The sequence below is a fragment of the Sceloporus undulatus genome, chromosome 2 (genome assembly GCF_019175285.1).
Source record: "Sceloporus undulatus isolate JIND9_A2432 ecotype Alabama chromosome 2, SceUnd_v1.1, whole genome shotgun sequence".
Lineage (NCBI taxonomy): Eukaryota > Metazoa > Chordata > Lepidosauria > Squamata > Phrynosomatidae > Sceloporus > Sceloporus undulatus.
The window spans coordinates 174,626,296-174,651,968 of record NC_056523.1 but is presented as its reverse complement, the minus strand read 5'-3'; the positions used below and the strand labels follow the sequence as shown (position 1 = coordinate 174,651,968).

General features: G+C 42.5%; 1 protein-coding gene across 12 annotated transcripts in view; it reads left to right on the top strand.

Moving 5' to 3' along the window:
- LOC121920794 (homeobox protein Hox-D3-like) overlaps positions 1-25,673 on the top strand; it is a 204,290-nt gene that overhangs the window by 140,017 nt on the left and 38,600 nt on the right. For 8 of the 12 annotated variants that reach the window (XM_042447990.1, XM_042447998.1, XM_042447995.1 and 5 more), the window contains 2 exons: positions 16,297-16,400; positions 18,117-19,008. The exons of 2 other annotated variants lie outside the window; for them this stretch is intronic. In XM_042447990.1, the coding sequence (XP_042303924.1) occupies positions 16,349-16,400; positions 18,117-18,805 (741 nt within the window). In that variant the 5' untranslated portion in view covers positions 16,297-16,348 and the 3' untranslated portion in view covers positions 18,806-19,008. Of the gene's footprint in view, positions 1-13,844; positions 14,155-16,022; positions 16,401-18,116; positions 19,009-23,507; positions 23,684-25,673 lie in introns of those variants that run through there. 2 more of the 12 variants (XM_042447989.1, XR_006101773.1) reach the window with 2 other exon arrangements.

The following is a 25,673-nucleotide window of genomic DNA, read 5'->3' as shown; positions in this document are numbered from 1 at the left end:
TAGGATCCTCGGAGTGGTATTCATTTTCTTTCTTTTCCTTCACTTTTCAGGATCTAAACCCCTCTGGAAGTTGTGAGACTTCCTACGACTCTAAATCCAAAGACGTAACTCTGGCAAACAACTCCAGAGAGGCCAGAAACGGTCTTCAAAATGATCGCTAGAAGAGCCCAGCTCACATTTCCTCCTCCTCCCCTCCCCCCAGAAAAAAAATTCTTTTGGTAAAAATAAAATACAATCGAAACCTAATTATTCCTTTCCTAAACAATAATAAGGCTTCTAACGATAAAGAAACACGCCCAAGCGGGAAACAAACAATATTGCCTGTGATATCGCAGTATTAAAGTGTCCTGGCCTAAAAGTACCAGATCACTTCGGATCTTGGAGGCTAAACAGGGCCAGCCCTGGTTAGTACTCGGAGGAGGGACCGCCAACGAACACCAGGTGCTGTATTTCAGAGGAAGGAACTGCCAAACCACCTCTGGATATTCCTTCCCTAAGAAAACCATGTGAAATTCATGGGTTCGGCGACTTGAAGGACACATTATTACATATAATATTCAAGATCCCTTTGCAGATTAACTCTTTGATGGCCCCCAGAGCCCCCCATTGATGCTGATCGCTTGATCAGTGTCTCCCAGGCTCAGGATTGCCCCAAATCCCAAATGTATTTGGAAGTGAGAGGGCAGCCGCCAGGGAGAAACGTTAACAATGAGAACGGTCCCACAAAATATCTGCATTTCAGTCGCAATGGAGAGGAGCTACAAACTCATTACAAAGATGCAAACACACACACAGCCGCCTCCCCATAACTATAGCAGAGGCCTCCCTGTGTGTTTGGGGAAGGACTTTGCAAAAAGGAAGGGAAAGGCGGGCTAGAGGGTTGTTTGTTTGTTTGTTTGTTTGTTTAGGAAGAGGGAGCAATGGAACTCCTCAAACCGGCACAATCGCCCAGTTGCTCCACGTCAGGCCGGCTTCTCCAAATCTCCAGCCGCCTACAAACCAGTCAATTTTCCCAATAGCGTTTTCTCTGGGGGACATCTGCTCCCCTTCGGGCTGCTCCCCTCCCCTCCTTTCGGCCCATTCACCTTTCCAAGCAAAGAAGAGGAGAAGACCATACCTGTTCAAGAAAGCATTGCACGTTTGTCCTTTCCTCCTTGCTCCTGCGTCCCTCGGCTCAGCCCTGGAGAAACCCACATAAAGAGAGAGAGAGAGAGAGAGAGAGAGAGAGAGAGAGAAGATCAGACCAGAAGGCGGATCAAACATCCCCCCCCAAAAGTATACCGACAAAAGTGTATCTATCTATATGGACATTTGCATGCACTGTTTCTGACACACACAGACATACACACAAACACACAGAGGTTCTTTTACCATTTGAAAGAGGAACAAACTCTTCCTTGGGCCACCTTCTGCTCTTGCCGGCCGACATCACCACTTACTCCTTTGCGAGAGAGAGAGAGAGAGAGAGAGAGAGACTCCTGGTTTGGATCTGTAGAAGAAAGCACACAGGATTGAAGCACATCCTCAGAAAAAGTTACTCTCTTAATCCCACCCCACCCTCCGCCATCCTACACTGAGATAGATGCAAAGCTTCAGTCTTCCTTTGTCGGGATTTGTGGGTGTGTGGGTGGCTATTGTTAGTGTATTTTAAAGGAAAAGGGGGTATTCCTCCCTCTCCTTCCCCTCCCCAAGGTAAACTTTCCTTTCCAAGACCCCTGACACACCTCCCACACCTGGATCCCCCTCATCCTTCATCGTCGGAAAGGGCTTTGCAACGACGGCTTTATTATAGGTCTTAGGAGAGCTTTTCTCGGTGGGGTTTCAAGCATTCCCCCCCCCCCCCCCCGTTGATGGGAAGCGTGGGCCAAAGGCAGAGGCAGAATGAAGCCTCCCCAAAAAAGAGAGTGTGAGAGAAAGTTGCCGACTTAGTCAAATCTCCCTCCTACGACCGATCTGGGCCATTCCTTGCAAACGCACCCTCCCAAGAAAGAAAGAAGGAAAGAGAAAGAAAGAGGTGTGTGTGTGTGTGTGTGTTGTTGTTTTTGAAGATGCTCCAGAGCACCGAGTCCAGGGTTTCTTTCCCCTCTTTTCTCAAGCCCCCCCACCCGCACCTCCTTGTTTACAGCTACAGAAGGCAAAAGAGCCATAAATCTTGAGGCAGCCTACAGAGACAAGTGCATTTGTATGCATCGTTAGGACTAGCTAATACCTAAACCCATTAGCAAGCCATGTAGAATTCCAGTTTCCGGTGTCCATTAACTTACAGTTAAATTCTAGAGGAAAGGGCATGGCGATTAACATAAACTATATCCATCATATTGTTTGTCATAATAGATTACTCGACTATAGATGGGGGAAGCTTGCCCTCCTCCCGCTTTGGGTTTGGGAGCCGGGCCTCGCTGGCAAAGGAGGGCGAGGCGGTTTTGGAAACTGGGGGAGGTGGGGAGGGTCCCAAATATTCGTGTTCCTGTGTGGGGTGTGTATGTGTGTGTGTGTGTGTGTGGGTGGGTGGCACTGATTCCCTCAAGTTCTTAGGCGCTGGTTCGATCTGGAAGGCAGGCAGGTTCTCCTTCCAAGACAAATGGAGCTTGCCGATCAGATGGGGCCCAGGCAGGCCTTCCCTGAGGAAGGGAGGCCCATGGCGTGGAGGGGCCCTCTCTCCCAGGCAAGGCACCCTTGGGGCTGCCCGTGAAGTGTCTCCAAGTGAAGGGGCCCATAGGTGACTCAGAAATGACAGGCCCCACGGTGTGGCAGTAACCCATACTATGAGACTCCCCCGCCCCCCTGTGTTGCTATGTTTATTTGCAAGACCGTGGTTCAGGGGCAGAAATGGACTGTTTCCTTCCTCCTCCTCCTCCTCTTCTTCTTCCTCTTCTATTTCTTCTTCTTCCTCCTCCTTTTCCTTTTCTTCCTCTTCTTCTTCTTCTTCTTCTTCTTCTTCTTCTTCTTCTTCTTCTTCTTCCTCCTCCTCCTCCTCCTCCTCCTCGTCTATTTCTTCTTCTCCCCTTCCTCCTCCTCCTCCTCCACCACCACCATCATCTTCTTCTTCTTCCCTCCCCCCTCCCTCCCCCCCAAGATTGACGCCTGCTGTCCGGGTTCCTTTCCCTCCCCCATCCTCGGCCCTGGCCTTTGTTGAGTGACGTCCGATTGCGTCCTTGTGCCCCCCATCCCCATCCCCCCCCACCCCCTCCCCTCCCTGAGCCGAACCTGCTCCTGATCACCCTGGCCCTCCCTCCTGAAAGAGATTGTTTTGGGGAGGGGATGGGGGGGGTGGAGGGCCTCCCTTGCCGCCTAGCTTCCCCCATCTCCCCCTTTGAGATCCCCCCCCCGGGGCCCGGCCTCCCCCTCCGGCTCCTTGTTTCGGGCCGCGCCGAGCTCTGTGAACTTTTGTAGCTCTGCCTTGCCGCCTTCTCCTCCTTCTCCTTCTCCTTCTCCATCTCCTTCTTCTTCTTCTTCGCCCGTGAAAGCGTTAAAGGTAAGGGTCTGGAACTCGCAGGCAGCAGCCGGCTTTTGTAGCGATGATTTATGGCTTCAATCTTGGTTCACCCAGAGTTCACATGGATTTGCTGCTTCTGAGAGCTAAAAGATGGTCTCACTTGACAAGTGTGACTATTCCAAATGCCTCTCTCTCTCTCTCTCCCCTCCTTCTCTCTCTCTCTCTCTCTCTCATCTTCTCCAGCGCAAAATCGTTTATAATTGAACCTAACCCCCCCCCCCAACAAAATACCCTCCCCGCTCCAGATTTTGCGTTTAGGTGTGCAGAAACCAGATCTCAGAGATCCTATGGATTGCAGAACCAGTGTTTCGATGGGCAGAAAACCAGATCCTCAAAGGGATCCCATTGATTACAGATCCAGTGTTTAGATGTCCTCCTGAGGTCTGGTTTTCTGCCCATCTAAACACTGGATCTGTAATCAATGGGATTGCTGCTTTTGTGTGCGCTTGTGTGCCAGATATATGTATATGTGTGTGTGTGTGTGTGTATATATATATAAATATATGCACACACACACACACACACACAGAGAATATGTATATGCATGTCTATATATATATATATATATATATATGCTCACATACATATATAGAGTATAGATAGACACATATGTATGCCAGTGTGTGTGTGTGTGTGAAAAAGTGTGTGTATAACACAGGCACAGCGTCACACAAAAGGAGAGGCTGGTCCTGGAGGGAGAATAAAAAGAAACTTGGGTCGGATCCTATCTGCAGCCACCTCAAGGCGCCCTTCTTTTCTTGCCCCACCTTCCTTTGTTGCTTATCTAGGATGGGGGGGGGGGGGAAGAACCCTTTCAAGATCCCTCTTGTTAAATCTGTGATAAATTAGGGACTCCTCTGTCTCTCAATATTTTTTTTGCGGAGTGTATGTGGGTGATGAGGGGAAGCATTGCATTTTTGGTTTATCGCCCTTGTCTCTCCCCCCAACCCCCCCCATACACTTTATTAAAATGACCCCGACGAAATATGCAGCCCGTATTTATTTATTTGTTTAAAAAAGAGAGAGAAGAAGACAGATAGAAAGACAATGATGCCGCAGCCCTGGATTTGCATAACGTGACCAGCCTGCCAAGTGGCTTCACCTAGAGCCTCCGGCTTTTCGGGGCTGGATCGAAAGAACGAAACAATAAACCCAGCGGAGAGACAGGGCGCATCCAAATTTCAGTTCCTACTCTCGGGTTGGAAATACCCCCGATTTGCCTGTCAAATCGACCGTTTGGGGCTGATCGGGGCAGGCAAATGTCTAGGGTAGCTTTGGCTTATACTGTATTGCGGAGGAGAGCAGGAAGTTTTTGGACTTTCAATGTGCCTCCCCGCCTCTGTGTATATGTGTGTGATACACACACACACAGTTCCAAAATAGGACAAACTTGGCACCAGGGCTACTTTGGGAGCATCCCAAACTCCTCTTTTCATTCTCGGACTCACGTCATTTGTTTGTCTTCTTAGGGTTCATTCCTTGGATGCACATGCAAAGACCCACCCAAAACCGTTGAAGGAAGTTCCCTTGAACTCCTCCGAACGGATTTGGGGAGAGAATGGGATGGGTTCTCCTAAATCCATCCAGAAAAGAGCTGGGTTTTAGGGCCAGCGGTTTCCATCGACTTGGGAGGAACCTTAAGAGCGGTGGCCTTCGCAGTCTCCGATCTGGGGCCACAACAAACTACAATTTCCACATTCCCATAGCATTGAGCCAGGGCAGTTAAAACGGTGTCAAAGTGGATTATTTCTGCCAGGTGGATGCAGCCCCAGGCTTAGAATCTAGGGTTTCTTGTAGGTTTCCTCCAAGAATAAATGTCTTTAGTCCCATGCATTTCCATGAAACCCATCTCACCCACACCCTTGTAAACTATGAGCATCTATCTGTTTGTTAACTGCTCCCGAGTCGATCTCGACTCATGGATGAAACATCTCCATGACCCTCAGTCTCCATTGCTCTGCCTAATTTCTACAACTCCGTTCCCATGATCCCCTTAACAGAGTCCATCCATCTGGCATGTGGCCTTCCTCTCTTCCTCCTTCCCTCTACCTTTCCCAGCATTATTGCCTTTTCCAGTGCTATCTGTACAAGCCCCCAAATTGCGGTTACATCGAAAGAAGGCCTTTCATTCCATTCTAGTGTGTGGACTTGCTTCCAAATAAGCATGTTTAGGAAGACTCTCTAAAGAGCTGGAGGAGTAGTGGTTCGAGTGTTGGATTAGGACACTGGGGGATCAGGATGAGATCCTTGGTTGTATGGCAAATGATCCCTGGCTGCTTTGAAACACACACTTCAGTTTAAAAATAATACTAAAAAAAATAAAAATAAAATAAAGGTTGCAATGGGGATGCATATATACATATCAATAGGGCGCAGCACGGAGAAGTTGCACTAATGCAATTCAAAGCCATCCATCCTTCTTCCAAAGGCTTGTCAGTTCTCTGGCAAAGTTCTAGAACTGAAACTTAAAAGAAAAGAGGAAGAAATTAAAAAAAAACAACACAGAGATAGGAGAAAATTTTTCAGGCAGAGCAAACCTTCCTCCCTCCTTTGATTTTTTTTTTTAAAGACACATCAACTAGCCTAAATTTGTTAAGGCAGGAGAAAAGGACAGGGGAGTGGAAGTGGAAACTGAATTTGAGGTCGCATCCATCCCTGTAAAAAGAAAAAAGAGAGAGAAGAAGCAGGACTTGTAAGAAGAGGGAAAGATGAATATTCGCTAGTTCAGAAATTTACTTTAAAATCAATTTCCAGCTTCCTTTGCAACAACAGCAACAACAACAAAAGTCCAGATGTGTGTGTGCTCTCCTCTTTAAGTCCCCTGTCGATTTATGGCGACCTCATGAATTTAATATGGGTTTTTTTAACGGTAAGGAGGACTTTGCCAGGTGCCCTCGCAAATAAAATAAAATACCCTGTAGACAACTCCATTTGGACCAGGCCAAGTATGAGCTTTCCCCCGCTGTTCCAAAAACTGGAAGAGAGAAAGAGAAAGAAGAGACCAGGGGTGTAACTTGCCAGCCTAACAACATGAAATCAGGGGCTCCCTAAGTAAGAAGCCTGCCCCCATACAATTTTCCTCCAGTCCCCACATTTCTAGCCTTGCAGAGATTGAAAACCTTAGTCCAGCATTGAGAGACAGATTGTAGGCATCCAAAGAAAAGGGGCAAAGTGTCCAAAGGGATGCGGATAGGCAAATATAAGAAGAATTCTAGGTGTGAAGGCTCTCTGGCAATGCTAGAAATTTGGGGACTAAATGAAAATGACTTTTGGAAAGGGACAAAATCCTTATTTGTAGGATGCCCTCATTTTTACCTCTCCTCCTGCGGCTATACCCCTGGGAGGGAATAAAATGAGCTATATCCTTTAAAATCCACATTCTGCTTCTAGCAATTCCTTACTTTGCAGCCTTCAGTATCAGAATTGTAAATATTTCTCAAAACTGTCTTGTTCTCTCTCTCTCTCTCTCTCTCTCTCTCTCTTTCTCTGTGTGTCTTTCTCTCTGGTCTGAGTTATTTTGATGACAGCATGAAGGCATCACCAGAAATTTCCTACAGCCTGAACCAATAACTCAAAATGCACATACTGATGGTGGGAATTGTTTTCCATTTAAACTGAGAGAGGGGGCATAGGATCAACCCTTTTTAAAAAAGCAACACTAAGCATGTCTACTCAGTGGTAAACCTTACTAAGTTCATTGGGGCTTACTCCAAGGTAAATATCATGGGTTTGCAGCCTAGGTGTGTCTTTGTGCCTTCAAACACCAGCCCTTGTGATCTCAAAATCTGTTAAGCCCAGTTGCCCCAGAATGGATTTAGGAGCCTGTCCTAAGCCCTCAAAATGAGAGAGAGCCATAAATACCACAATGTAGTGTTAATATGTGTGTGTTTTTGTGTGCACATGCGGGCCTGCTTTCAAGTCATCTGTCAACTTATGGTGATCCCATGACTTTCATAGGGCTTCTTAGGCAAGGAATACTCAGAGGTGCCTTTGTCAGAGCTGAAATTTAACCCATAACATAAAACACAACACACACATAAACACCCTTCTTCATTCACAGGCCAATCTTAGGAAGTGTTTGGTTCTAATGCTGTTGCTCTGCAGTTGTCTCTCTTCCCACATTTTGGACTTAAATTGGAGGAAGGGTTTCATCTCACTACATTTTTAATGCACAGGTTTTCTTATTAGGGCTGAAAAAGAGGTCAAATCATGAGCAGATTTCTTATTAACAGTACTGATCATGTGCAGAGTGTCGGTGAGCACTCTCTCTTAAATCAGAGGAAGAATGCCTTGAAGACCAGCCACTTTCCCCCTTCTCCATCTCTGCCCTCCTTTGGTTTGCCTGTAGCCCAATAAAATGCTCTAGAAAGTGTGCTCAGTTTCCTGCGATCTCTTGACCTGGCTTAATAAAGATCATGCACTAATATGGGTTTTAGCCATTTCTTTCCTTTTCCATCTCTCCTCTGGTCAAGGCAATTCCCTCTCCTTTGCCCTTCCAATAAGTAAGCCATAAAGACCACCCCACACCTGCAGGGAGGGAAGGAAGAAGGAAAGGGGATTTAAAAAGATCTGCATATTAGTGCTGAAGCTAGTTGGAGAAGATTTGATTCAGTTGCATATTAACACCACTTTCCCTCCTCTTTGTGGCATTTTACTTTTAAAAAAACAAAGTAAAGCAAAACAGGGGGCATTTCAAGCCAGTTCTTTTTTTAAAATCCCACCCTTTGTAGCAAAGCGTTTCCCAGAAAGTAAAGAGGGAGGGGTAGAAAAATGGTGACAAAGGAAGAATTCAAAGGAGGGATCAGACGGCTTTTAAGAATTTTTTTTATTATTATTGTTATTTGAAGAAAATTATATCCTGCTTTCCTCCCATATGGGACCCATTAAAACGATATAGCTAAAACAATCTGTAATATAGTTTTAAAACATTAAATAATGTTAGAACACTAATTTAAAAGAATTAAAATAAATTAGACTCTTAAAGGTATGATTGCAGAGAGGTTGTTGCCACTTCCCAGCTGAAATCGATGGGGATCACAACAATGATTTTGTCTCCTTCTTGTCCAACAGTTAGGGATGGTGACTATGGTACATTGGTGGACATTTTAAACTCATCATTAGGCAAAATAAATAAATAAATAAATCTATCTATCTATCTATCTATCTATCTATCTATCTAAATGCCAGAAGTTAATGCCTTTTTGTAAATTCTTCACAGGATAGGCCTGTTCATACCTACTCAAAAGTAACCTGTGCTGAGTTTCATGGCATTTACTCTTAGGTTGGTGTATGTGTACAGGACTGTCGCCTTATTGTGATGATCCATTTTAATAAAATGATGTGAAATCTTGATGAAACTAAAATATTTTAAATGTGTCCAGAAGTAAAGAAGTTAGATTTTGTTTGAAAAATCCTTGCACATAATATTCCTAGCAGTCCACTCTCTGAGTTCAACGGGATCTTTTTTTCTGATTAAATAAATTACTTTAAGTACATGTAACTAACTAAGGCCTTGGAATGCTCCCTTGTCCCCATCCTGCATTGCTCATAAATATATCATGATCAAAATGCAATTCATCCTGAACTCCTAGAATATATTAATTTATTAATATACGAAAAAGCAAATAAACTGCCCTCACTTAGAACAGTTCAAGCCAAGGTTTGTTGTTTTTAACTGCTGTCAAGTTGACTTTGACATAAGGTGACCCTATGAATGTAAGACCTCCAAGTCACCCTCTTGTTTCCTTCATTATTGAGTCTATCTATCTTGAATGAGATCTTCCTCTTTTCCTACTGCCTTCTTCCTAACCAAGCATTATTTTCTTTTTTAGCGAGTCCCATCTTCTCATGATATGTCCAAAGTACAACAGACTCAGTTTCATCATCCTGGCTTCTAGGGAGAGTTTGGTTCTTATTTGCTCTAGGACCCATTTACGTATCTATTTTGCAGTGCATGGTATCCATGGAACTCTTCTCCAGCACCACATCTCAAATCAATTAATTTTCTTCCTATTTCTACAATGCTGATTTTCAGCTTTCACAACTATACACAGAAGTGGGAAATACAATGTCATGGACCATCTAACTCTGGAGTTTATCACATGGGAGGAATTTCTCTTAATTTCCAATGGAAAGAAAGTGGGGCCAGAACACATTCATGTGAATTCGCTAGTTCAGCAAATTTACGTGAATTCGAATTGCATTCAAACTGACTTCCCATTGTCCCAAAATAGCTTGCCATTGCCTGAAATTGAGTGTGGCAGACAATCACGCAATAATGTGAAACTCCATGATTGCATTCAGATTGCCATTGGATTATAATTCCAATTTCCCTTGTCTGATAAACTTTTCTGATATTCAATGATATATCTTGACACTTCAGGATCTTTTTTAATTCTTTCATTGCTGGCTTGTCAAGTCCTAGTCATCTTCTAATTTCTTGACTGCAGTCTCCATTCTGATCAAAGATTGATCCAAGGTATGGAAAATCTTGAAGTATTTCAATGTCTTCATCATCTGCTTTAAAGTTACGTAAATCATCTGTGGTCATTGTTTTTATTTTCTTAATGTTCCGCTGTAAACCTGCCTCTGCACTTTCTTCAGTCACTGTTCTAAGTCTTTGCTATCTTCTGCTAGTAATGTGGTGTCATCTGCATATGACAAGGTAGTTCATAATCATATCCAATTGAAATCAATGAGACTCAAGTTAGTTTTTACTTTCAATGGTATATTAGTCACAACTAAATGTTGCTGATTTGTGCTCATTAAAGGCATCTGTTTTCATTCATCAATGGCCACAAATATAGAGCTTTTATACATACACACTCTAAAACACATCAACAAATGGGCACTTCAGTTTCAAAAGTCCAGATTGTCACATGCTACTTGGAGTCACAAGACAAAAAAAAATAGAGGCAGTGGAAATTGGTTTCTTAATTCCCCCCCCCATAAATATATGAAAAAATATAAAAGATATATTCATGACCTTGGACTTCAATAACCAGCCTTTGCAAAACCACAGAACTGACTGGGTACAGAATATGTCCTGCTGACAATTCCTTTTTATTAAACAAAGCAAAAATAAGTGTCTACCCCTTATGATGGTGATGAACATAGTTTTTACATACGTGAATAATGCCTGGTAAAAAGTTAGGGCTGATAAGATTATTAGTGAGCAAAGCTTCCTTATAATACCATTACCTGTCTCCTCTCCTTTATTTGGGCTGACCAAATATGCAAAATGCATTAATATATATGTACTTTTTAATAAAAACATGTAATTCATGTTTAAATATATTAGCATCCATATTTAAATGCAAAATTTCTATTTAAAAATGTAAAATTCGTGTACAAAATCAAGTATAAATACATGAAACCAAGAGTCAGAATTTAGTTTTTCCCTTGTGCAAAAAGAGGGTTCCTCCAAATCTGATTTTTTTGTAAAGTGCATGGTATGTCCTCCTCTTTCTGCTTCTCAGTTTATATCTTAGGAAAACATATTGGTGTTCCTGAGGTTACAATTTTCACAGAGCTTTACCAACTTAGCTATCATTATTCTTGTTAAATCTAGTACTACTGAGATCTTTTGCATGCATGCCGCCATTTCTATGAGCAAGTGACTTTCCTGATTGCCTCTGCTCATCTATTCAAGGAGAATATGGTTTCAATAATAATAATAATAATAATAATAATAATAATAATTCACACATACCCTGCGCATGCAGAAATGTGTGCACATGCACAGTCCTGCCTATTGCTGAAATTAAGGTCATTGCGTGAATGAGGTGATGATAGCAAATATCTCTTGCTTTCCCCCCCTCGCTCACTCCCATTGCATACATTTGCTGTCAATAGATACTGTATTGGCTGCAAGCCAAATATTATTCCATGAATGATTTTGGTATTTACATGAAACAAGCAATTACTTCTAACATGGGCATCAATAGCAATTATGAAATACAGACCTCTCTGTAGTGCAATCTCCATCCTTCTACTATGCAGCATTTCCTTTGATAGCAGCATTATATTTACAGTCCATCTCCTTTTGAAGAATCATTACCTTAAAAAAAAAAAAAACATTCCACGGTCCTCAACGTATTAACTGAAAGAGATGGCGACAGTGGTAGTATTAAATAGCTTTTAAATTCAACCATGTTTTAATACTTTATTTAATTTATAATTGATTTATTATGGGAACTTTTTGGTTTTTTTACTCATATCTGTTTCAAATCATGTGAGCTGCTCCGAGTCCCAGTTTCAGAAGAAGTAAGTCCAGTCAATCAATTTGTCTGTCAATCCATCAGATATACTACATTCAGGCATACAAAGAATAGTAAAATGTAGAAAGCGACAAGGCTCACACAGTTTCTCAGTTTGCAAAAATTGCTCAAATGGTCTTAAGCCTTAGGTTGAGAGGTAACAAACCTTGCAAAACACAGATATTAGACTCTAATTTTACTTAGTAGGAATCTGAATACTGCAACCAACCCTGTGCTCAAAAGCAGCAGTAGGGAAAGTGGTTGGCATTAAGTCACTGACAGCGACCACTTTACCCATTGGGTGTGCACTGAAACTATTTCAGTATACATACACAAAATGCAGTGTGTGAATGTGTCCATCAGGTGTACAAAATCATGGGAGATGCTGTGAGAAGTATTTCCATACTGATGATGGTAGCTGCTGTTCCCAGTTTCATTTGGGCAATGAAACTACCATAGATTTTACTCCAGGCAAGAGACTGAGCTTTTTTTTTTTTTTTTTTTTTTTGGTGTGAGGAGCAGGCACTAGTCTCTTTGGATAGCTCTCTTAAAGTCTGGATTTAACACTTGAATTTGACTCACAATTACTGTACCACCACCACCAACAACAACAACAATAACATTGGAGCCACCAGTTGCCATGACTTGTCAAGTGTATCCTTGGTAGTAACTTCAGATGTGCCTTGTGTAGGGAGTTAGGATAAACTTACCATTCCCACTAACAAAAGATCTGAGAACTAGAAGCTGTCTCGGAAAAATGCTGCATCGTATGTTAGTGTAATTTGTGGGTTTTTCCTAACTCCCTATAGAAGGTCACATATGAAGTGACTACCAATACACTTGGCAAGCTATAGTTTCCCTCTTTTCAGCCACATGAGAGGGGACCTGAAGCTTCCAAAGGAATCGCCAAGGCACTGATGGACATTGCAGGGATTGTCAAACACCTGGGGACATTTTTATAATAGTAATGGAGTTACAGTTCTTTTTCACTTCTCCAAGTTGTGTCCAGTTTATGGCAACCCTAAGGTGAACCTATCATGGGGTTTCTTGGCAAAAATTTGTTCAGAGAGGTTTTTACTTTTTCCTTCCTTTGAGGCTGAGAGAGTGTGACTTGCCCAAAGCCATCCAATGGATTTCCATGGCCAAGTGGGAATTTACAACCTAGTCTCCAGAGTCTTAGCCCAACACTCAAACCACTAAACCACACTAGCTCTTATATTTAAACTAGCATTTAAACATATTGCAGATCAAGGCTATGAATGTGTACTCAGAATCAGGTTCCACTGTATTCAGTGGGGATTATTTCTCGTAAGCATACAGGGGGCCCTTGGTATCCACTGGGGTTAGGTTCCGGAAAAACCCATAGATATCAAAACCTGTGGAAACTCAAATCCCATTATATACAACAGGGAAGTAAAATAGTTTTCCTCAAATAAAATGGTAAAATCAAGCTGTGGATGATGGAATCTGTGGGTGCAGAATCCATGGATACTGAAGGATAACTTTATTTTTTCCCATTCATTCCCCATTCTCTTGCACCAGTGAATACTTAGCTCCCTGCCATCCTTTCACAACACATCTAGCCAGTGACAGCTGGTGGCTTCCATGTCAATGGGGTTGTAGATCTGCTCTGGGCTTTATTCCAGACTGTAACAGAGCTGTCAAAGCTGCTGAACCTTGTTTGTAAATTCAGTTAAGTACCTTCAGTTGCTCCTTTGAAGTTCAAATTAAAATCTAGAGCTGCTTCACCACTGACTTAGGAGCCACCACCTGACATTGTTTCTGGTTACAGGATTCTTGTAGGTTGGACTTTCCAACAAATATACCCTTAAGGCGCCTGATCCTGGTTGACCTTGGCAGCTAAGTAGGGTCAGCTCTTGCTAATACTTGGATTGGGGATTGCCAACAAATACCAACTGTGGTAGGCTATATTTCAGAAAAAGGAACTGGCAAAACCACCTCTGGATATCCCTTGCTTAAGAAACCCCAATGAAATTAATGGAGTTGCCATAAGCCAATAGGAAACTTGAAGGCAAACACACACACACACACACACACACACTTATGGCTTGTGCTTGTTTGGTGTGGTAGAGGATAGAATTGTTAGAGTATCCTTAGGGTGTGGAAGCTCATCTTCAAATTCTATTCTTTGATCAGTTCGGTGGCATCATTTTAACAGGCTCGCTTTTATCCTGACTGGCATCAATAATGGTAATGGAACACGAGGGGCATAAAGATGAATTATCTGGATCTCACAAGGATGCCAATCTTTGCTGTTCAGATTTTGATCTTGGAATTAGAGTCGACATTCTGACTGTGATATCTCCTCAGACTTTTTGAGAGCTGTAGACTTCATGGCTCCTCTTCCTTTGAAAAGTATCTTTGTAAGGAAGCTGGAAAGTTTGTAATATCAATATATTATAGTAACCTTTCATCTGCTATATTATTTCATAATACAGTCACCCCCTCCATTTTTTCCAGACTTGGTGTCTACGTCCCTCAGAAATATGCAAGGGGCAAATGGAGGGCGATACAATGGGGCGTGCACCTGAGGCATGTGCATGGAGGCACGCACAGGGAGTGCACCACCATTGGGGTCAATAGGGACTCCAATATGTCAATTTTCGATTTTTGCAGGGGGGGGGTCTGGAACAGATCCCCGTGAAAATGGAGGAGCAAATCTATTATAATATATTATAATAAACTTTCATTTGTCAAATGCTATGATATAACCCAGTATGGGAATCATGCAGACCATGGGGCACATTTGGCCCTTGGAGTCCATGAGGGTTCTTGAACCTCTAAAAATATTCAGCTAAAAAAACCATTTTGGCACAAACAAACAAACAAACAACCACATGAAAATGCTTGGGACCCTTTTTTCAAGGCTATAGAATGTAGTTTGGAATGAATCACTTCCCCAAACAGTTGACTCTCGTCAACTGGATGATTATTGAAAGAAACCCATAATCCCCTCCATTCTCTTTAAATGGTAGCAATGATAATATACTGTTACCCTCCAGAACTCTGGAGGACTCAAAAACGGAGTAGGCTTGCCCTCTATACTCTGTAATATGCCCATCCCAGTAATACTAACAGTGAAAATTCTCCAAGGGATTTATCCCTACAGGGTCAAAATAGTGTCACTTATAGAAAGGTGGGCGAGGGGTATATTTGTTTGTTTGTGGGAACAGAATTTTTCAGAAAAACAAGACTGGGGTAGAATGCTAAAGGGATGGCAATGATGACTGAGGCCTGGTACAGATGGACGGCTCTGTGCCACCCATCTTTCCCCCTCATCAGTGGCGCAGCACCCACATCGCGTGGCACTGATGTGCTGCCAAAAGGAAGCCACTCTAAGCAGCTTCTTTTTTGCAGCACTGTAAAGGAGAAAGGGCGCCACCATAACGCCACTTTCTGGAAGTGACGTCCAGATGCTGCGTGGCGCCAATGTCATCATGGCGGCTGCCGTATGGACAGGAGGCCACCATGATGGCTGAGTCCTTACGGACTAGGGTTCCAGAGCATGCAGTTGGTGCGCACTCCAGAACCCTAGAAGCAGCACGGGCATGCCACTCCCTGCCCTTCTGTACTGGGCCTGAGTATGCTCCATGGTCACAGAACACCTGGAGAAGGGGAATGAGTTGGAGGGTCCTGAAAGTAGGTGTCATGTGGCTGGGTGGGACACACTAGAAGCATTCTACACTTGAACATTTTATGAAAGATCCCATGTGTCAAATCACTAAATATTCTAGCTACCAGATAGGGCAGCTATGGGAGTCAGCTTGCTAAGGAGTGTCTATCATAGCTCCAAACCAAAGATAAAATTATTGCATGCCAAACTCCATATAAAGCTAGACACCACTTATGTCATCAGTCAAATACTGTCCAATGATAAATATTGTCTCAGTTGCTAAGAATAAAAAGATGTCACTGTTGGTCAAATGTATTTAACAAGTATCTTGTGTGCTTTTAACAAGAGGATAATTTCTGAGACAGAATTCATTTCCATTCAAAACACATACTGAAACCCAAAACAACTGCCTTTGTTTAAAGATCATGTTCCTTTCTTAGCAGTTTTGGCTCTAGAGGCCAGAATGACTGGTGAATGTTCTTGTTAAGAGACAAGGGCATGTTCGTTTAGATGTTTTTCCTTTAGCTTTTGGAACACCTAGTTGAGGATCATCCTTCCTCAGCTGTGATAACCAGGCTCTGTTTTCTGGATTCCTTTTGCCTTCATTTTAAGGTGTCAGTCTCCTTCCCTACAGTCAAACAAGAACAGGAAATGCAAAAAGCTCTTCATGAAGATGACCAGGAGTCCTCAGAATACAATTTGCACCAAGATCCCATTAGGGAAGATTCTTTTAGTGAGCATCAATTTCTGGCTCCTTTGGTACAGCAGGAATCAGAAACATCTACAGGGTTCCCAACAGACCAAACAAGTACTACAGGATCTCTAGGGAAAAGTAATGACGGTCAGACATCAAGGTTACAACAGCCTCCATTGGTTACCACTTCTAATCCTTGTGACATCTCCACCAGTGACACTCGCAACTTGCTTGATAGCCACCTACCAAAACAAGTTTTCCCATGGATGAAGGAAACAAGACACAACAACAAGCACAACAGTAGTCTTCCTACTGCAGGTACTTTCTTTCATCTGTCTTCTCCTCTACTTATGGGCCTCATGCATCTAGGCCTGTTTTTCCAACCTGATGTCCTCCAGGTGTGTACAAGTCAAATCCCATCTTGCCTATTGGCTGGTGATGAAGGGGGTTGAAGCCTAACATATCTGGAAGACATCAGGCCAGGGATGTTTGGTCTAGACCAATGGGTCTCAAGTAACTCCAAATAATTGTTCATGTGCAGGATTTTCTTTTTACTTATTTCTTTACGACATTTATATCATCCAAAGATATAAGTCTTACATATGGCTCACTAATGGGCTCATGATTAAGGCCAGGCTCTCATAGTTATGACAGTTGAACTGCAATGTGTTCCTTCAGATATTACTCTGGGCAATAACTTGGAAAGTATGTCTGTAGTTTTCATCAGCTAGTTACATTGTTATCCTACCTCGTCTGGGTGTCATAATTATGTATCTCATCTTTTAAAAGTTACTCTAATACATTGTTTCTAGGGACTTCACAAAGATTTTAAAAATACAACCCCTCTAATATTCTGAGAACATTCAAGTTTCTCATACCTTAAAAAAATCCTCCCCTCCCCACACTAATCACATTTTGCCTGAGCTCTTGGCTACCGTAAGAAGTGGGTTGGATACAGACAGATGCAGAAAGCCAATGTGGAGACAGAAATAGAAAACTAGACAAATAAAATAATGTAAAAGAATAAATTAGATAGACAGATAGACAGACAATATTTGCATTTCTTGCAAATTTAAAAAGAAGATGCTATAAATGAACTTTTGAAAGAGCACAGAATGTTACTCTACCAAATATTTCACAGTTTCAGTTGAGAAGAAACTAGCAAGTGTCGTAAGAGATAGTGAAAAACCAAGTGAATGCTCATTTCCTCTCTCCAGTAATGATTGGCACATTATTTCTTCTGTCCTTTTGGATGATAAATTATCCTTTTCACTTACATTTGTCCCTCCTTCTTAGATGAATCAGATAGGTAATAAGAATGAGCAAGATGGTGTCATGGTCCTGTATAGCCAGTCAGATTTGTATATGATGATGATGGAGAGATGGCCACTAACTTGGACAACTTCAAAAGTTGTCCAGTTAGGTACATTCATGGAGGATAAGACTGTCAGTGGCTGCATGTTACTCCAGTATCAGAGGCAGTGTGCCTTTTCTAACTACCAGTTGCTAATGATCATGAGCAAAAGCTTCCTATAGTGCTCAGGCCCTATTCACAGGCCTCCCATAGTTAACTGGTTTATAACCGGGAGAGACAGGATAGTACAGTAGTCTAGACTGGCTTTGGGTCTGATCCAGCAGGGCTCTTGTGTTCTTAGGATGTTAGTAAAGGGCAATGCAAATGAATAAGGAAACATTTCTGCAAGGTATACTGTGGAGGGGAAACCGCCTCTCAGGCAGAAATGCTTTAGGTCACCATTGGGTTCTGGCTCTGCTCTACCATTTTAATCCAAAGGTGGGCAGTGACTAATGGCTGCATAGTCCTACATGAGGACTGGAGAACCTGTAGCCCTTAAGACAAATGTGATCCATAGAGGCCTGCATCTGGCTCACAAGCTTGTACTGCTCTTATCTTCAATCAGTGTACTGTATACTTTTTGTGTATGTGTCTGATTTCTCATAAGTATTTCGTGAGGCAATAAGTTTATTCATGTCATCAGGGTTTCAGTCTGAAATAGAATCTTTCCTTTCCTCTAGACCCCAGCTCTCCACCAAACCTTTCCTCATCCAAGAGAATCCGCACGGCCTACACCCATACACAGCTGGTGGAACTGGAGAAAGAGTTCCATTTTAACAGATACCTCTGCCGACCGCGCAGGTTGGAGATGGCCCAGCTTCTCAGGCTCTCTGAAAGGCAAATCAAGATCTGGTTCCAGAACAGAAGGATGAAGTATAAGAAAGACATTCGGGCAAACAAGGGGACACTTAAAAAGTCCCCTAACAAAAGCCCTCAAGTGAGCAGCTATTACAGTCAGGTGGAGCCAGAATATGAGACAGACCTACTGAGTTCCTGCAGCAAAACCCAGGAAGGAGTTCACAGCTCAGCAACTGATGCAGATCCTCTCTTCCTCAGCCCCTTAACTTCTGTTCCTTTGGAGTACAGCCCTCTGTCTATACAAGGAGAAAGTCACCATCATGGACCTCCAGTTCTGCAGGAGAGCCCGAGTGAGATGGGAGAAAATTACCTGGGAAATGTGCCTGAGGCTGATTCACTCTTCAGTTTCCCTAACTGCTCTTTAGCAAACCTGGACTACAGCTGTTTTGCTGAACTCCCGGGCCACCACCAGCTTGGGCCTTCCAACTCACATCCCGTTTTCACAGATTTAACTACACATCCTGTGCCTCAGGGAGATTCTCAGGGACCTGTAAATCTTATGCATCTGTGAGGGGCTCCCTGCCATGGAAACCAAGCCAGGGAAATTGCTACAGTCCTATTATCTCATTAAGAAAAAAATACCTCTAAGTGCAACCAAGAATATGCCTCCTTCCCCCTCCCCATCTCTCTGCCCAACCATTACCTCTTATTTATTTAACTGTACTGAAGACTATTCATGGGTGTGGGGGGAGGGAGGGAGGGCCGAGGGGTTGCTAGCTGTTACCACGTTGCCAGCTAGATTTGTGAATAATAATAATAATAATTTGATATAAGGTATAGACTGAACTATTTAACTGAAATTGTTATTAGACTGAAGTTATTATTATTATTATTATTATTATTATTATTTCAATCCAATAGTTCACTCTATGCCTTGAGAAAAAAAAAAACTGTTGAGTTGAAAAGGCCCGAGTGTAATGAGGCTGGCCAGCACAATGAAATGAAAACTAAGGGAGGCACATGACACTAGTAAATACAGTGAGCCCTTGATATCCACTGGGGTTTTGTTCCAGGACTCCACCACAGATATCATAATATGTTGATGCTCAAGCTCTTGTTATGTACAGTGAGGCAGTGAAAATGTGTCCTTTACATAAAAGCACAAAATCGAGGTTTGCATTTTGGAACTTTTTGTAATATTTTCAAGCTGTGGATGATCGAATCTGTGGATGATCGAATCTGTGGATGCAGAATCCATGGATACAGAGGGCCTACTGTACATAGTGTCCAGTTGCCATTATTTGTTTTATATCTTGGAAATCAACATGTGGGTAGGTAGGGTGAGTGGGAACAACAGACCGTCCATCCTTGTTTGGAGCCATTTGGGCTCAACATGCTTTCCCCATGGCTACTCTCCCTGTGTGGATTTCTCACATTCTGTAGCACTCTATATGATCCCCTTTTAAAGAGTGAGAAGCAATAGAGCAGCAAGGGCTTCTGACTCACAGTTATTAAATAATTTCAGGAACAAAATAATTCCCTTACCACCAACACCCCTGAATTATACTTCAGAAAACCCTAGATAGCTAGAAATAAAGTGTTGTGTAAAAGGACTATTAAGCAGTATTTAATTCTGGTAGATAAAACTAATTCTAGGCTTCAGAAGTCTTTATTCCCAGTTTATCTCTCCACTTCCCACTTGCTCCTTCTGCCTTCAGCTTAGTTCATTTGCTACAAACTGAGTTCAAAATGCAAAAGTAGTTTCTACTACTTTTCAGCAGGAGGAAGAGGAGAGAAGGGAGCAGAATCATGTCTTTCCCTGTAAATGTAGGCAAAAGCAAATTGCTGCAGCATTCTTCCCCATTAATACCTTTTGCCATCTTGACTATACTTGTCCTACTTTCCATCTGTGACATCTTGGGGGATATGCAAAGTCCTCAAAAGTCTAGAGAGAAATCAGGAGGATCCCCAGTCCAAATTCTGCAAATCCTTTCAGGCCTGAGTGAAGCCCTCCTACTGCCCTTCTAACATGCCAACATGAAATTTGAAAATGCAGTTACATTTTGAATTTTTATTTCATTTAATCATTAGTAGCAGCAGTAGCAGCAGCAGCAGCAGCAGTTTCTCCTGCTGCTGCTACTCCTAGTCTGATGATAGGGAAAATACCCACATGATGGCTGCTGCCCCTTGTGTGAGTTGTTGTTTTATGGTCAGGAACCAAACAGTGAATGCCTTGGAAAAGGAACCAGCTTTCAACCTCGCCGCTTGCACTGAGTGATGTTTTCACTATATGTTACACATCCTGTTGGTTTATTTTTAATGATTGCTTGGCTCTCGGCATCTATTTTAATGTACCGTTTTGATACTGGAAATAAAGAGGCTTTCAAAAACAGCACTGGGAGATTTTCTTGGCGTTCGCAGACCAGCTTTTCTCCATGAACACTGCTCTGTTGTTCTTAGAATCACTTTGCCATCTTGTAGTTTACTAGGGGCTGGGCCTCACCCTTCTCTCACCCCCATTAATCATTGAGACAGCATGTACTTCAGAAGGCCTCTAGCTCTTTCATCTCCCAGTTAGTATGCAGCTCTGGAGCTTAGCCTGCATGTGCGTCCCTCCTCCCCCCCACTTTGCCTTTCGCCAACTGGTCCCTGCCTTCCATTAAACCTCTTCTATTTCTTAGGACTACAGGTTAGCTAGATGTCCCATCTATCCTTTAACTGGCTTCTGATAGGGCATGTCTCAGTCACGAGACATGTATGATATGATGATCCATGTTGCTAAAATAGTCTAGCTTGTATGGGACATTGGGGACAGCAGAGAGGAGTCTGGTTTTGGTGCCAAAGTAAGGAACCAGTTTTCTCAGTCACACAAAGGCCGTTCCCTTCTGTTACCTGCCAAACTACCAATGGCCATTGGTTCACCAGTGTTTATTATAAATGCAGTGTGCTGAGGTCATGCCATCTGTCATCTGGAGGAAATCAAGGACAGGTACACTCAATGCTGAGGCAGAATAAATAAATACACACACACACACACACACACACTCTAGAAATAAAATGTCACACTCATTGAATTTCCAGCCTTTTCTTATTTTTCAATTTTTCAATTCAGCCACAGCTAAGCCCTACTTAGTTTGATTGATTCACAGGGAAATGAACCACATGTTTGAGTCTCTGCAACTGAAATCAAGCGAAAATAAAAGTGATGAGCTTGGGAAGGGTCATCTCTATCAGTCTTAAGTCCAGTTGATCATTTCAAGGAAAATTTGTTAAGTACCAGGTTGCTGAGTTAATAATTTCACTCAGCAATAATTTCATAAAGTTATCTTTATTTTTATTGTTATTGAGCAATTAAATCTGATGTCTTCAGTTACAGAGAAATTTGGAAAATATATATTATTTAAAAAATAAAATAAAATAAAACAATTAATTTCTATGAGAATTTGTTTAAGCATGTCTCCTTCTCCTCTCCTCACATCTCCATTTCTGCTTGGTGTCCTGTATGTGTAACTTTGAATTGCAACAGTTAGCATCAGAAGTGGGCAATATGTGGCTATCTAGCCATGTGGGAGTCCCCACCAGTGATAGGGAATGATGGGATTTACAGTCCAACAAGTCTAGAGGGTTGTCATTCCCCATCTCTGGTCTACATGGTAGTTCAATAGTGTTTTACAGGGCACAGAATACTAAAGCACACAGGGTATATTCCCAGATAATAAAGTTTGCTGTGAGTCCAGTTTATAATGTTGGTGTGGCCACACACAGAGGCCAATGTAATAAAACATCTGTTTGAATACATCTTCCATCTCTTCTATTGTATTATTCAAGAGATGCCCATGGGTTTCTCGGGTAATATCCTGTCTAAACTCAGACCAGCTCAAAATCAGCAAAGTGACTGCAACATTTGTCTCCACCTAAATAGGCATCTCTACCTAAATAGGACAAGAATGGTGAAGATTTTTGGAATCAAGTCCTGAGAGGAACAGTTGAAACAGTAGATTTAGTGTGCAGAAGAGGAAAGACATCACGGCGGTCCTGTAAAAAGCAGAGCAGACTTGTCGTTCTAAAGCAGTGTTTCTCCACCAGGGGACTCTGGAACCCTGGCGTTCCATGAGAGGTCACTAGGGCTTCCACAAGAGATTGCAACTGAAAAAATAAATATTTTTGTTTGCTAGCTTTGGCTGTGGAAACAATAATTGTAATGAAACCTGAAAACTATTTCAAGGGTTTCTCCAGGATAAAAAAGGCTGATAAAGCCTGCTCCAGAGCAATAGAACTAATGGGTGTAAACAACTAGAAAGATTTTGGTTAAACATTAGGAGAAGCTGGGTTGTAGAACAGAGTACCTTGGAACATGGTGGGGGGCCCTTTGCTAGATATAGTTAAGCAGAGGGCAGATGGCCTTCTATCAGGGATGCAGTAATTTTACATACCATTTCAGATGCTGCACAGGGTGGTGAAGGACTAGATGACTTCCAAAGACCTTTTGAATTCTATGATGCTGTAAGCTCAGTAAAGCTTGGAAAGGTTACTTTTTTGGCATACAACTTCCAGTTCCCCTTTCCTCTGTCAGCTTGACTACATTGCTTTTTTCATAGTGTTTTACTGATGTGCATGTCCTCCTTCACATCAGTAAAGGGATGGCACAGGAAAAATCATTATGAAGTTATGCTTGCAAACAACCTCAACTCCTCCCTCCTGTTGTTTCTGTCTCTCCTGACCTCAGGGAAGGGTCTGTATTTTATCAGTGCATGTGCATGAGAACAGATTGGTAGTGTGAGGTTTGGAAGACACAGAGAAGCTGAAGACATTTTTGAGTAGTCCCACTGAGATCAGTGAATTAGTGGGGATGAATTTAAGTCTTCCTTGTTCCCTTTGTCTCCTCTAAGTACGCCTAAGTCTGGAAAGCTACTGATAACTGCAGCAAACTCCAGGTGCATGTACATTTGGATTTTAAAAATAACAAATTTGTGAAGAATTGCCATTCTGTTAGTTACCTGTCAGATAAAAGATGGGTAATTTGAAACTTCAAAGTCTGCAGAGAAATTTTGAAGCACCCCTGGATGTGGTTGATAGTTGGCAGAGGGCAAAGTGGGTATTGTAGGGCCGACAGCTTGCAGATTTCACAGGAAGCTCAGGGCAGGTTTGAAGTGGTGCTTATGCCATCTATCCCGTGGCTTCCATGGCCTTTTCAACTATGTAAAAAATGTGTGGGAAGAGAGCAAAGTGTTTCATCTCTAGTCTGACAGTCATTTGTCCTCCTCTTTAGCTGAATCTACAACATGTTCCACAGCACACAATGTGCCCATGGTGAATGCCCTACAACTTTTCACAGATGAAGCATATGGCTAAACAACATCAGCATATGATCAAGACACAAAAATTTGAATGAAAAAGAACATACAACTTAGGGGAGGTGGCAGCAGTTTGTTTTTGCCTGAGTCTACTGGTAAGATCCTTCTGCCATTCCCTTATTCTTTTGTGTCATGTCTTTTTTTAAGCTTGTAAATCTGAGTGCAGGAAACTGTCAAATTAGAAATCTGTGCTCTGTGGCTAAATATGCTAACTAAATCAATAAAGGCATGAACAGCATGTGACTTCTGCACTTTTAAGCCATTTTGCAGCAACTGAGGAGAAAGGGAGAAAATGGGATGAGAGAGAAACTGGGATATTTTTAAAGTAGCTGAAAAAGTGGGATAGTAGAGGATTTTAAAATAGAAACTGCCCTGGCCAAACTGAGACATTTGGAGGACTTGGTGGTGGCAGCCGTGTTGGGCTCACCCATTTCTGACACTGCTGTGACTGAAACTCTCTCTCCCCCTTTTCCTCCATTGCTTATTGTCTCTCCCTGGAGGTACGATTGCACTGGACAAACCACCAGAGCTTGGAAAGGGTTTAGGTCAAGATGCCAATCTGGAGACAAGTGTTGCAGTCACTTTGTTGAACTGGAAAAGCTGGCTGGGAAGATTCAGAGAGCTGTAGCTCTGCAAAACAACAAGAATGCAGTAACACCCTCCTTGTACTCCCCCCCCCCAACTCTTGCAGGGAATGTATAAATTTAAGGTCATTTTTGTTTTGTTCTGGAATAAACCCTGCCTCACTAGTGGATGTTTGCAGTGTTTAGAATTTTTTTTTTCTGGAAGTGACAGCTTGATTATGCTCAAACAATCTCTGTCTGAAAGCAGTTCGGGAAAGCCAACACTATTTTTCTCCATGATCCAGTGGTGCATATGAGTAATTTTAGATTCTGGCCTTAATTGTCTTAGAGGGCTCTCCCTCTTTAAATGGTCATGTAGATTACTTCACTTAGGTCACATGGTTTTATACTGGCAGTGGGGTGGAAGGGAACAGTCTGAAGATGGTGATGCATCTTACATCACCAGATTTAAAATCTGGTAAACTGACCCTACTGCATTTCCTCCTGTCCCCTACCCTCACTGCTCATTCTGCTAAATGGGCCCTGGATGTATGGCCCAGAGCTTCAGCTTTAGGGAGCCTGTGCATTTGTTTCCCAGTAGGCACTTTTTCTTGGAGCTGATCTGCATCATCTAAGACCCAGTCTACACAGGCAGCTTTTCATCTAGTGTAAATGTCCCTAGCCTGGCAAGCAAGGAAATGCCCAATAAGACATTCTATCAGTACCTATGGGCCCTTTCACACTACAAAATACTGTGCTAGGAAATATGCAGCTCTGGAGCATAGCCACTATGGCTGCATCTACACTGCAGAACGAATGGTGTTCGACACCACTTTAACTGCTGTGGCTCAATACAATGGAATTCTGGATTTGTAATTTTCTGAGATATTTAGCCTTCTCTGGTCCCACAGCAAACTACAGATTCCAAGAATTCCATAGGACAGAGCCATGGCAGTTAAAGTGGTGTCACTGCATTAATTCCACAGTGTAGTAGCAGCCTATGGCTGCACCTTATGGGATCCTGGGATTTTTAGTTTGGCCAGAGGCATGAGAGGATCTCTCTAGTTGACAGTTTTAAAGCCCTCTCCCTCAACTGCAAATCCCAAGGATAAATCCATGTGATAAAACTATGGCAGCTGAAGTGGGATCATAGCACTATAAATTTTTTAGTGTGAAAGGACCCTAGCTAGATCATTGAAATATATTGGAAATGCAGGGTGAAACATGGCACTGGCTGTGGAGTTCTGTTTTGAGAGCAAGCCAAGCTCCATACCAGGAAGAACGAGAGAAGCTAGAGTTAATTTTCTAAAGTCAAATGGTTTTACTGCTCTTGAAAGGTGGCAGGGGGTGGGGGAAGAGTGTGTGTGGAGGCTGCTGTGATAACAACTCTCTTCCTGTAAAGAGAGACCTAAGAAAATGCCGAGTTTGCAAACATTAAGTATCTGTGAAACAACAGCCAAGGCAGCTCTGTGCACAAAATGAAAATGCAGCGATGCAGATAAATGTAAAATACATTGCAGCA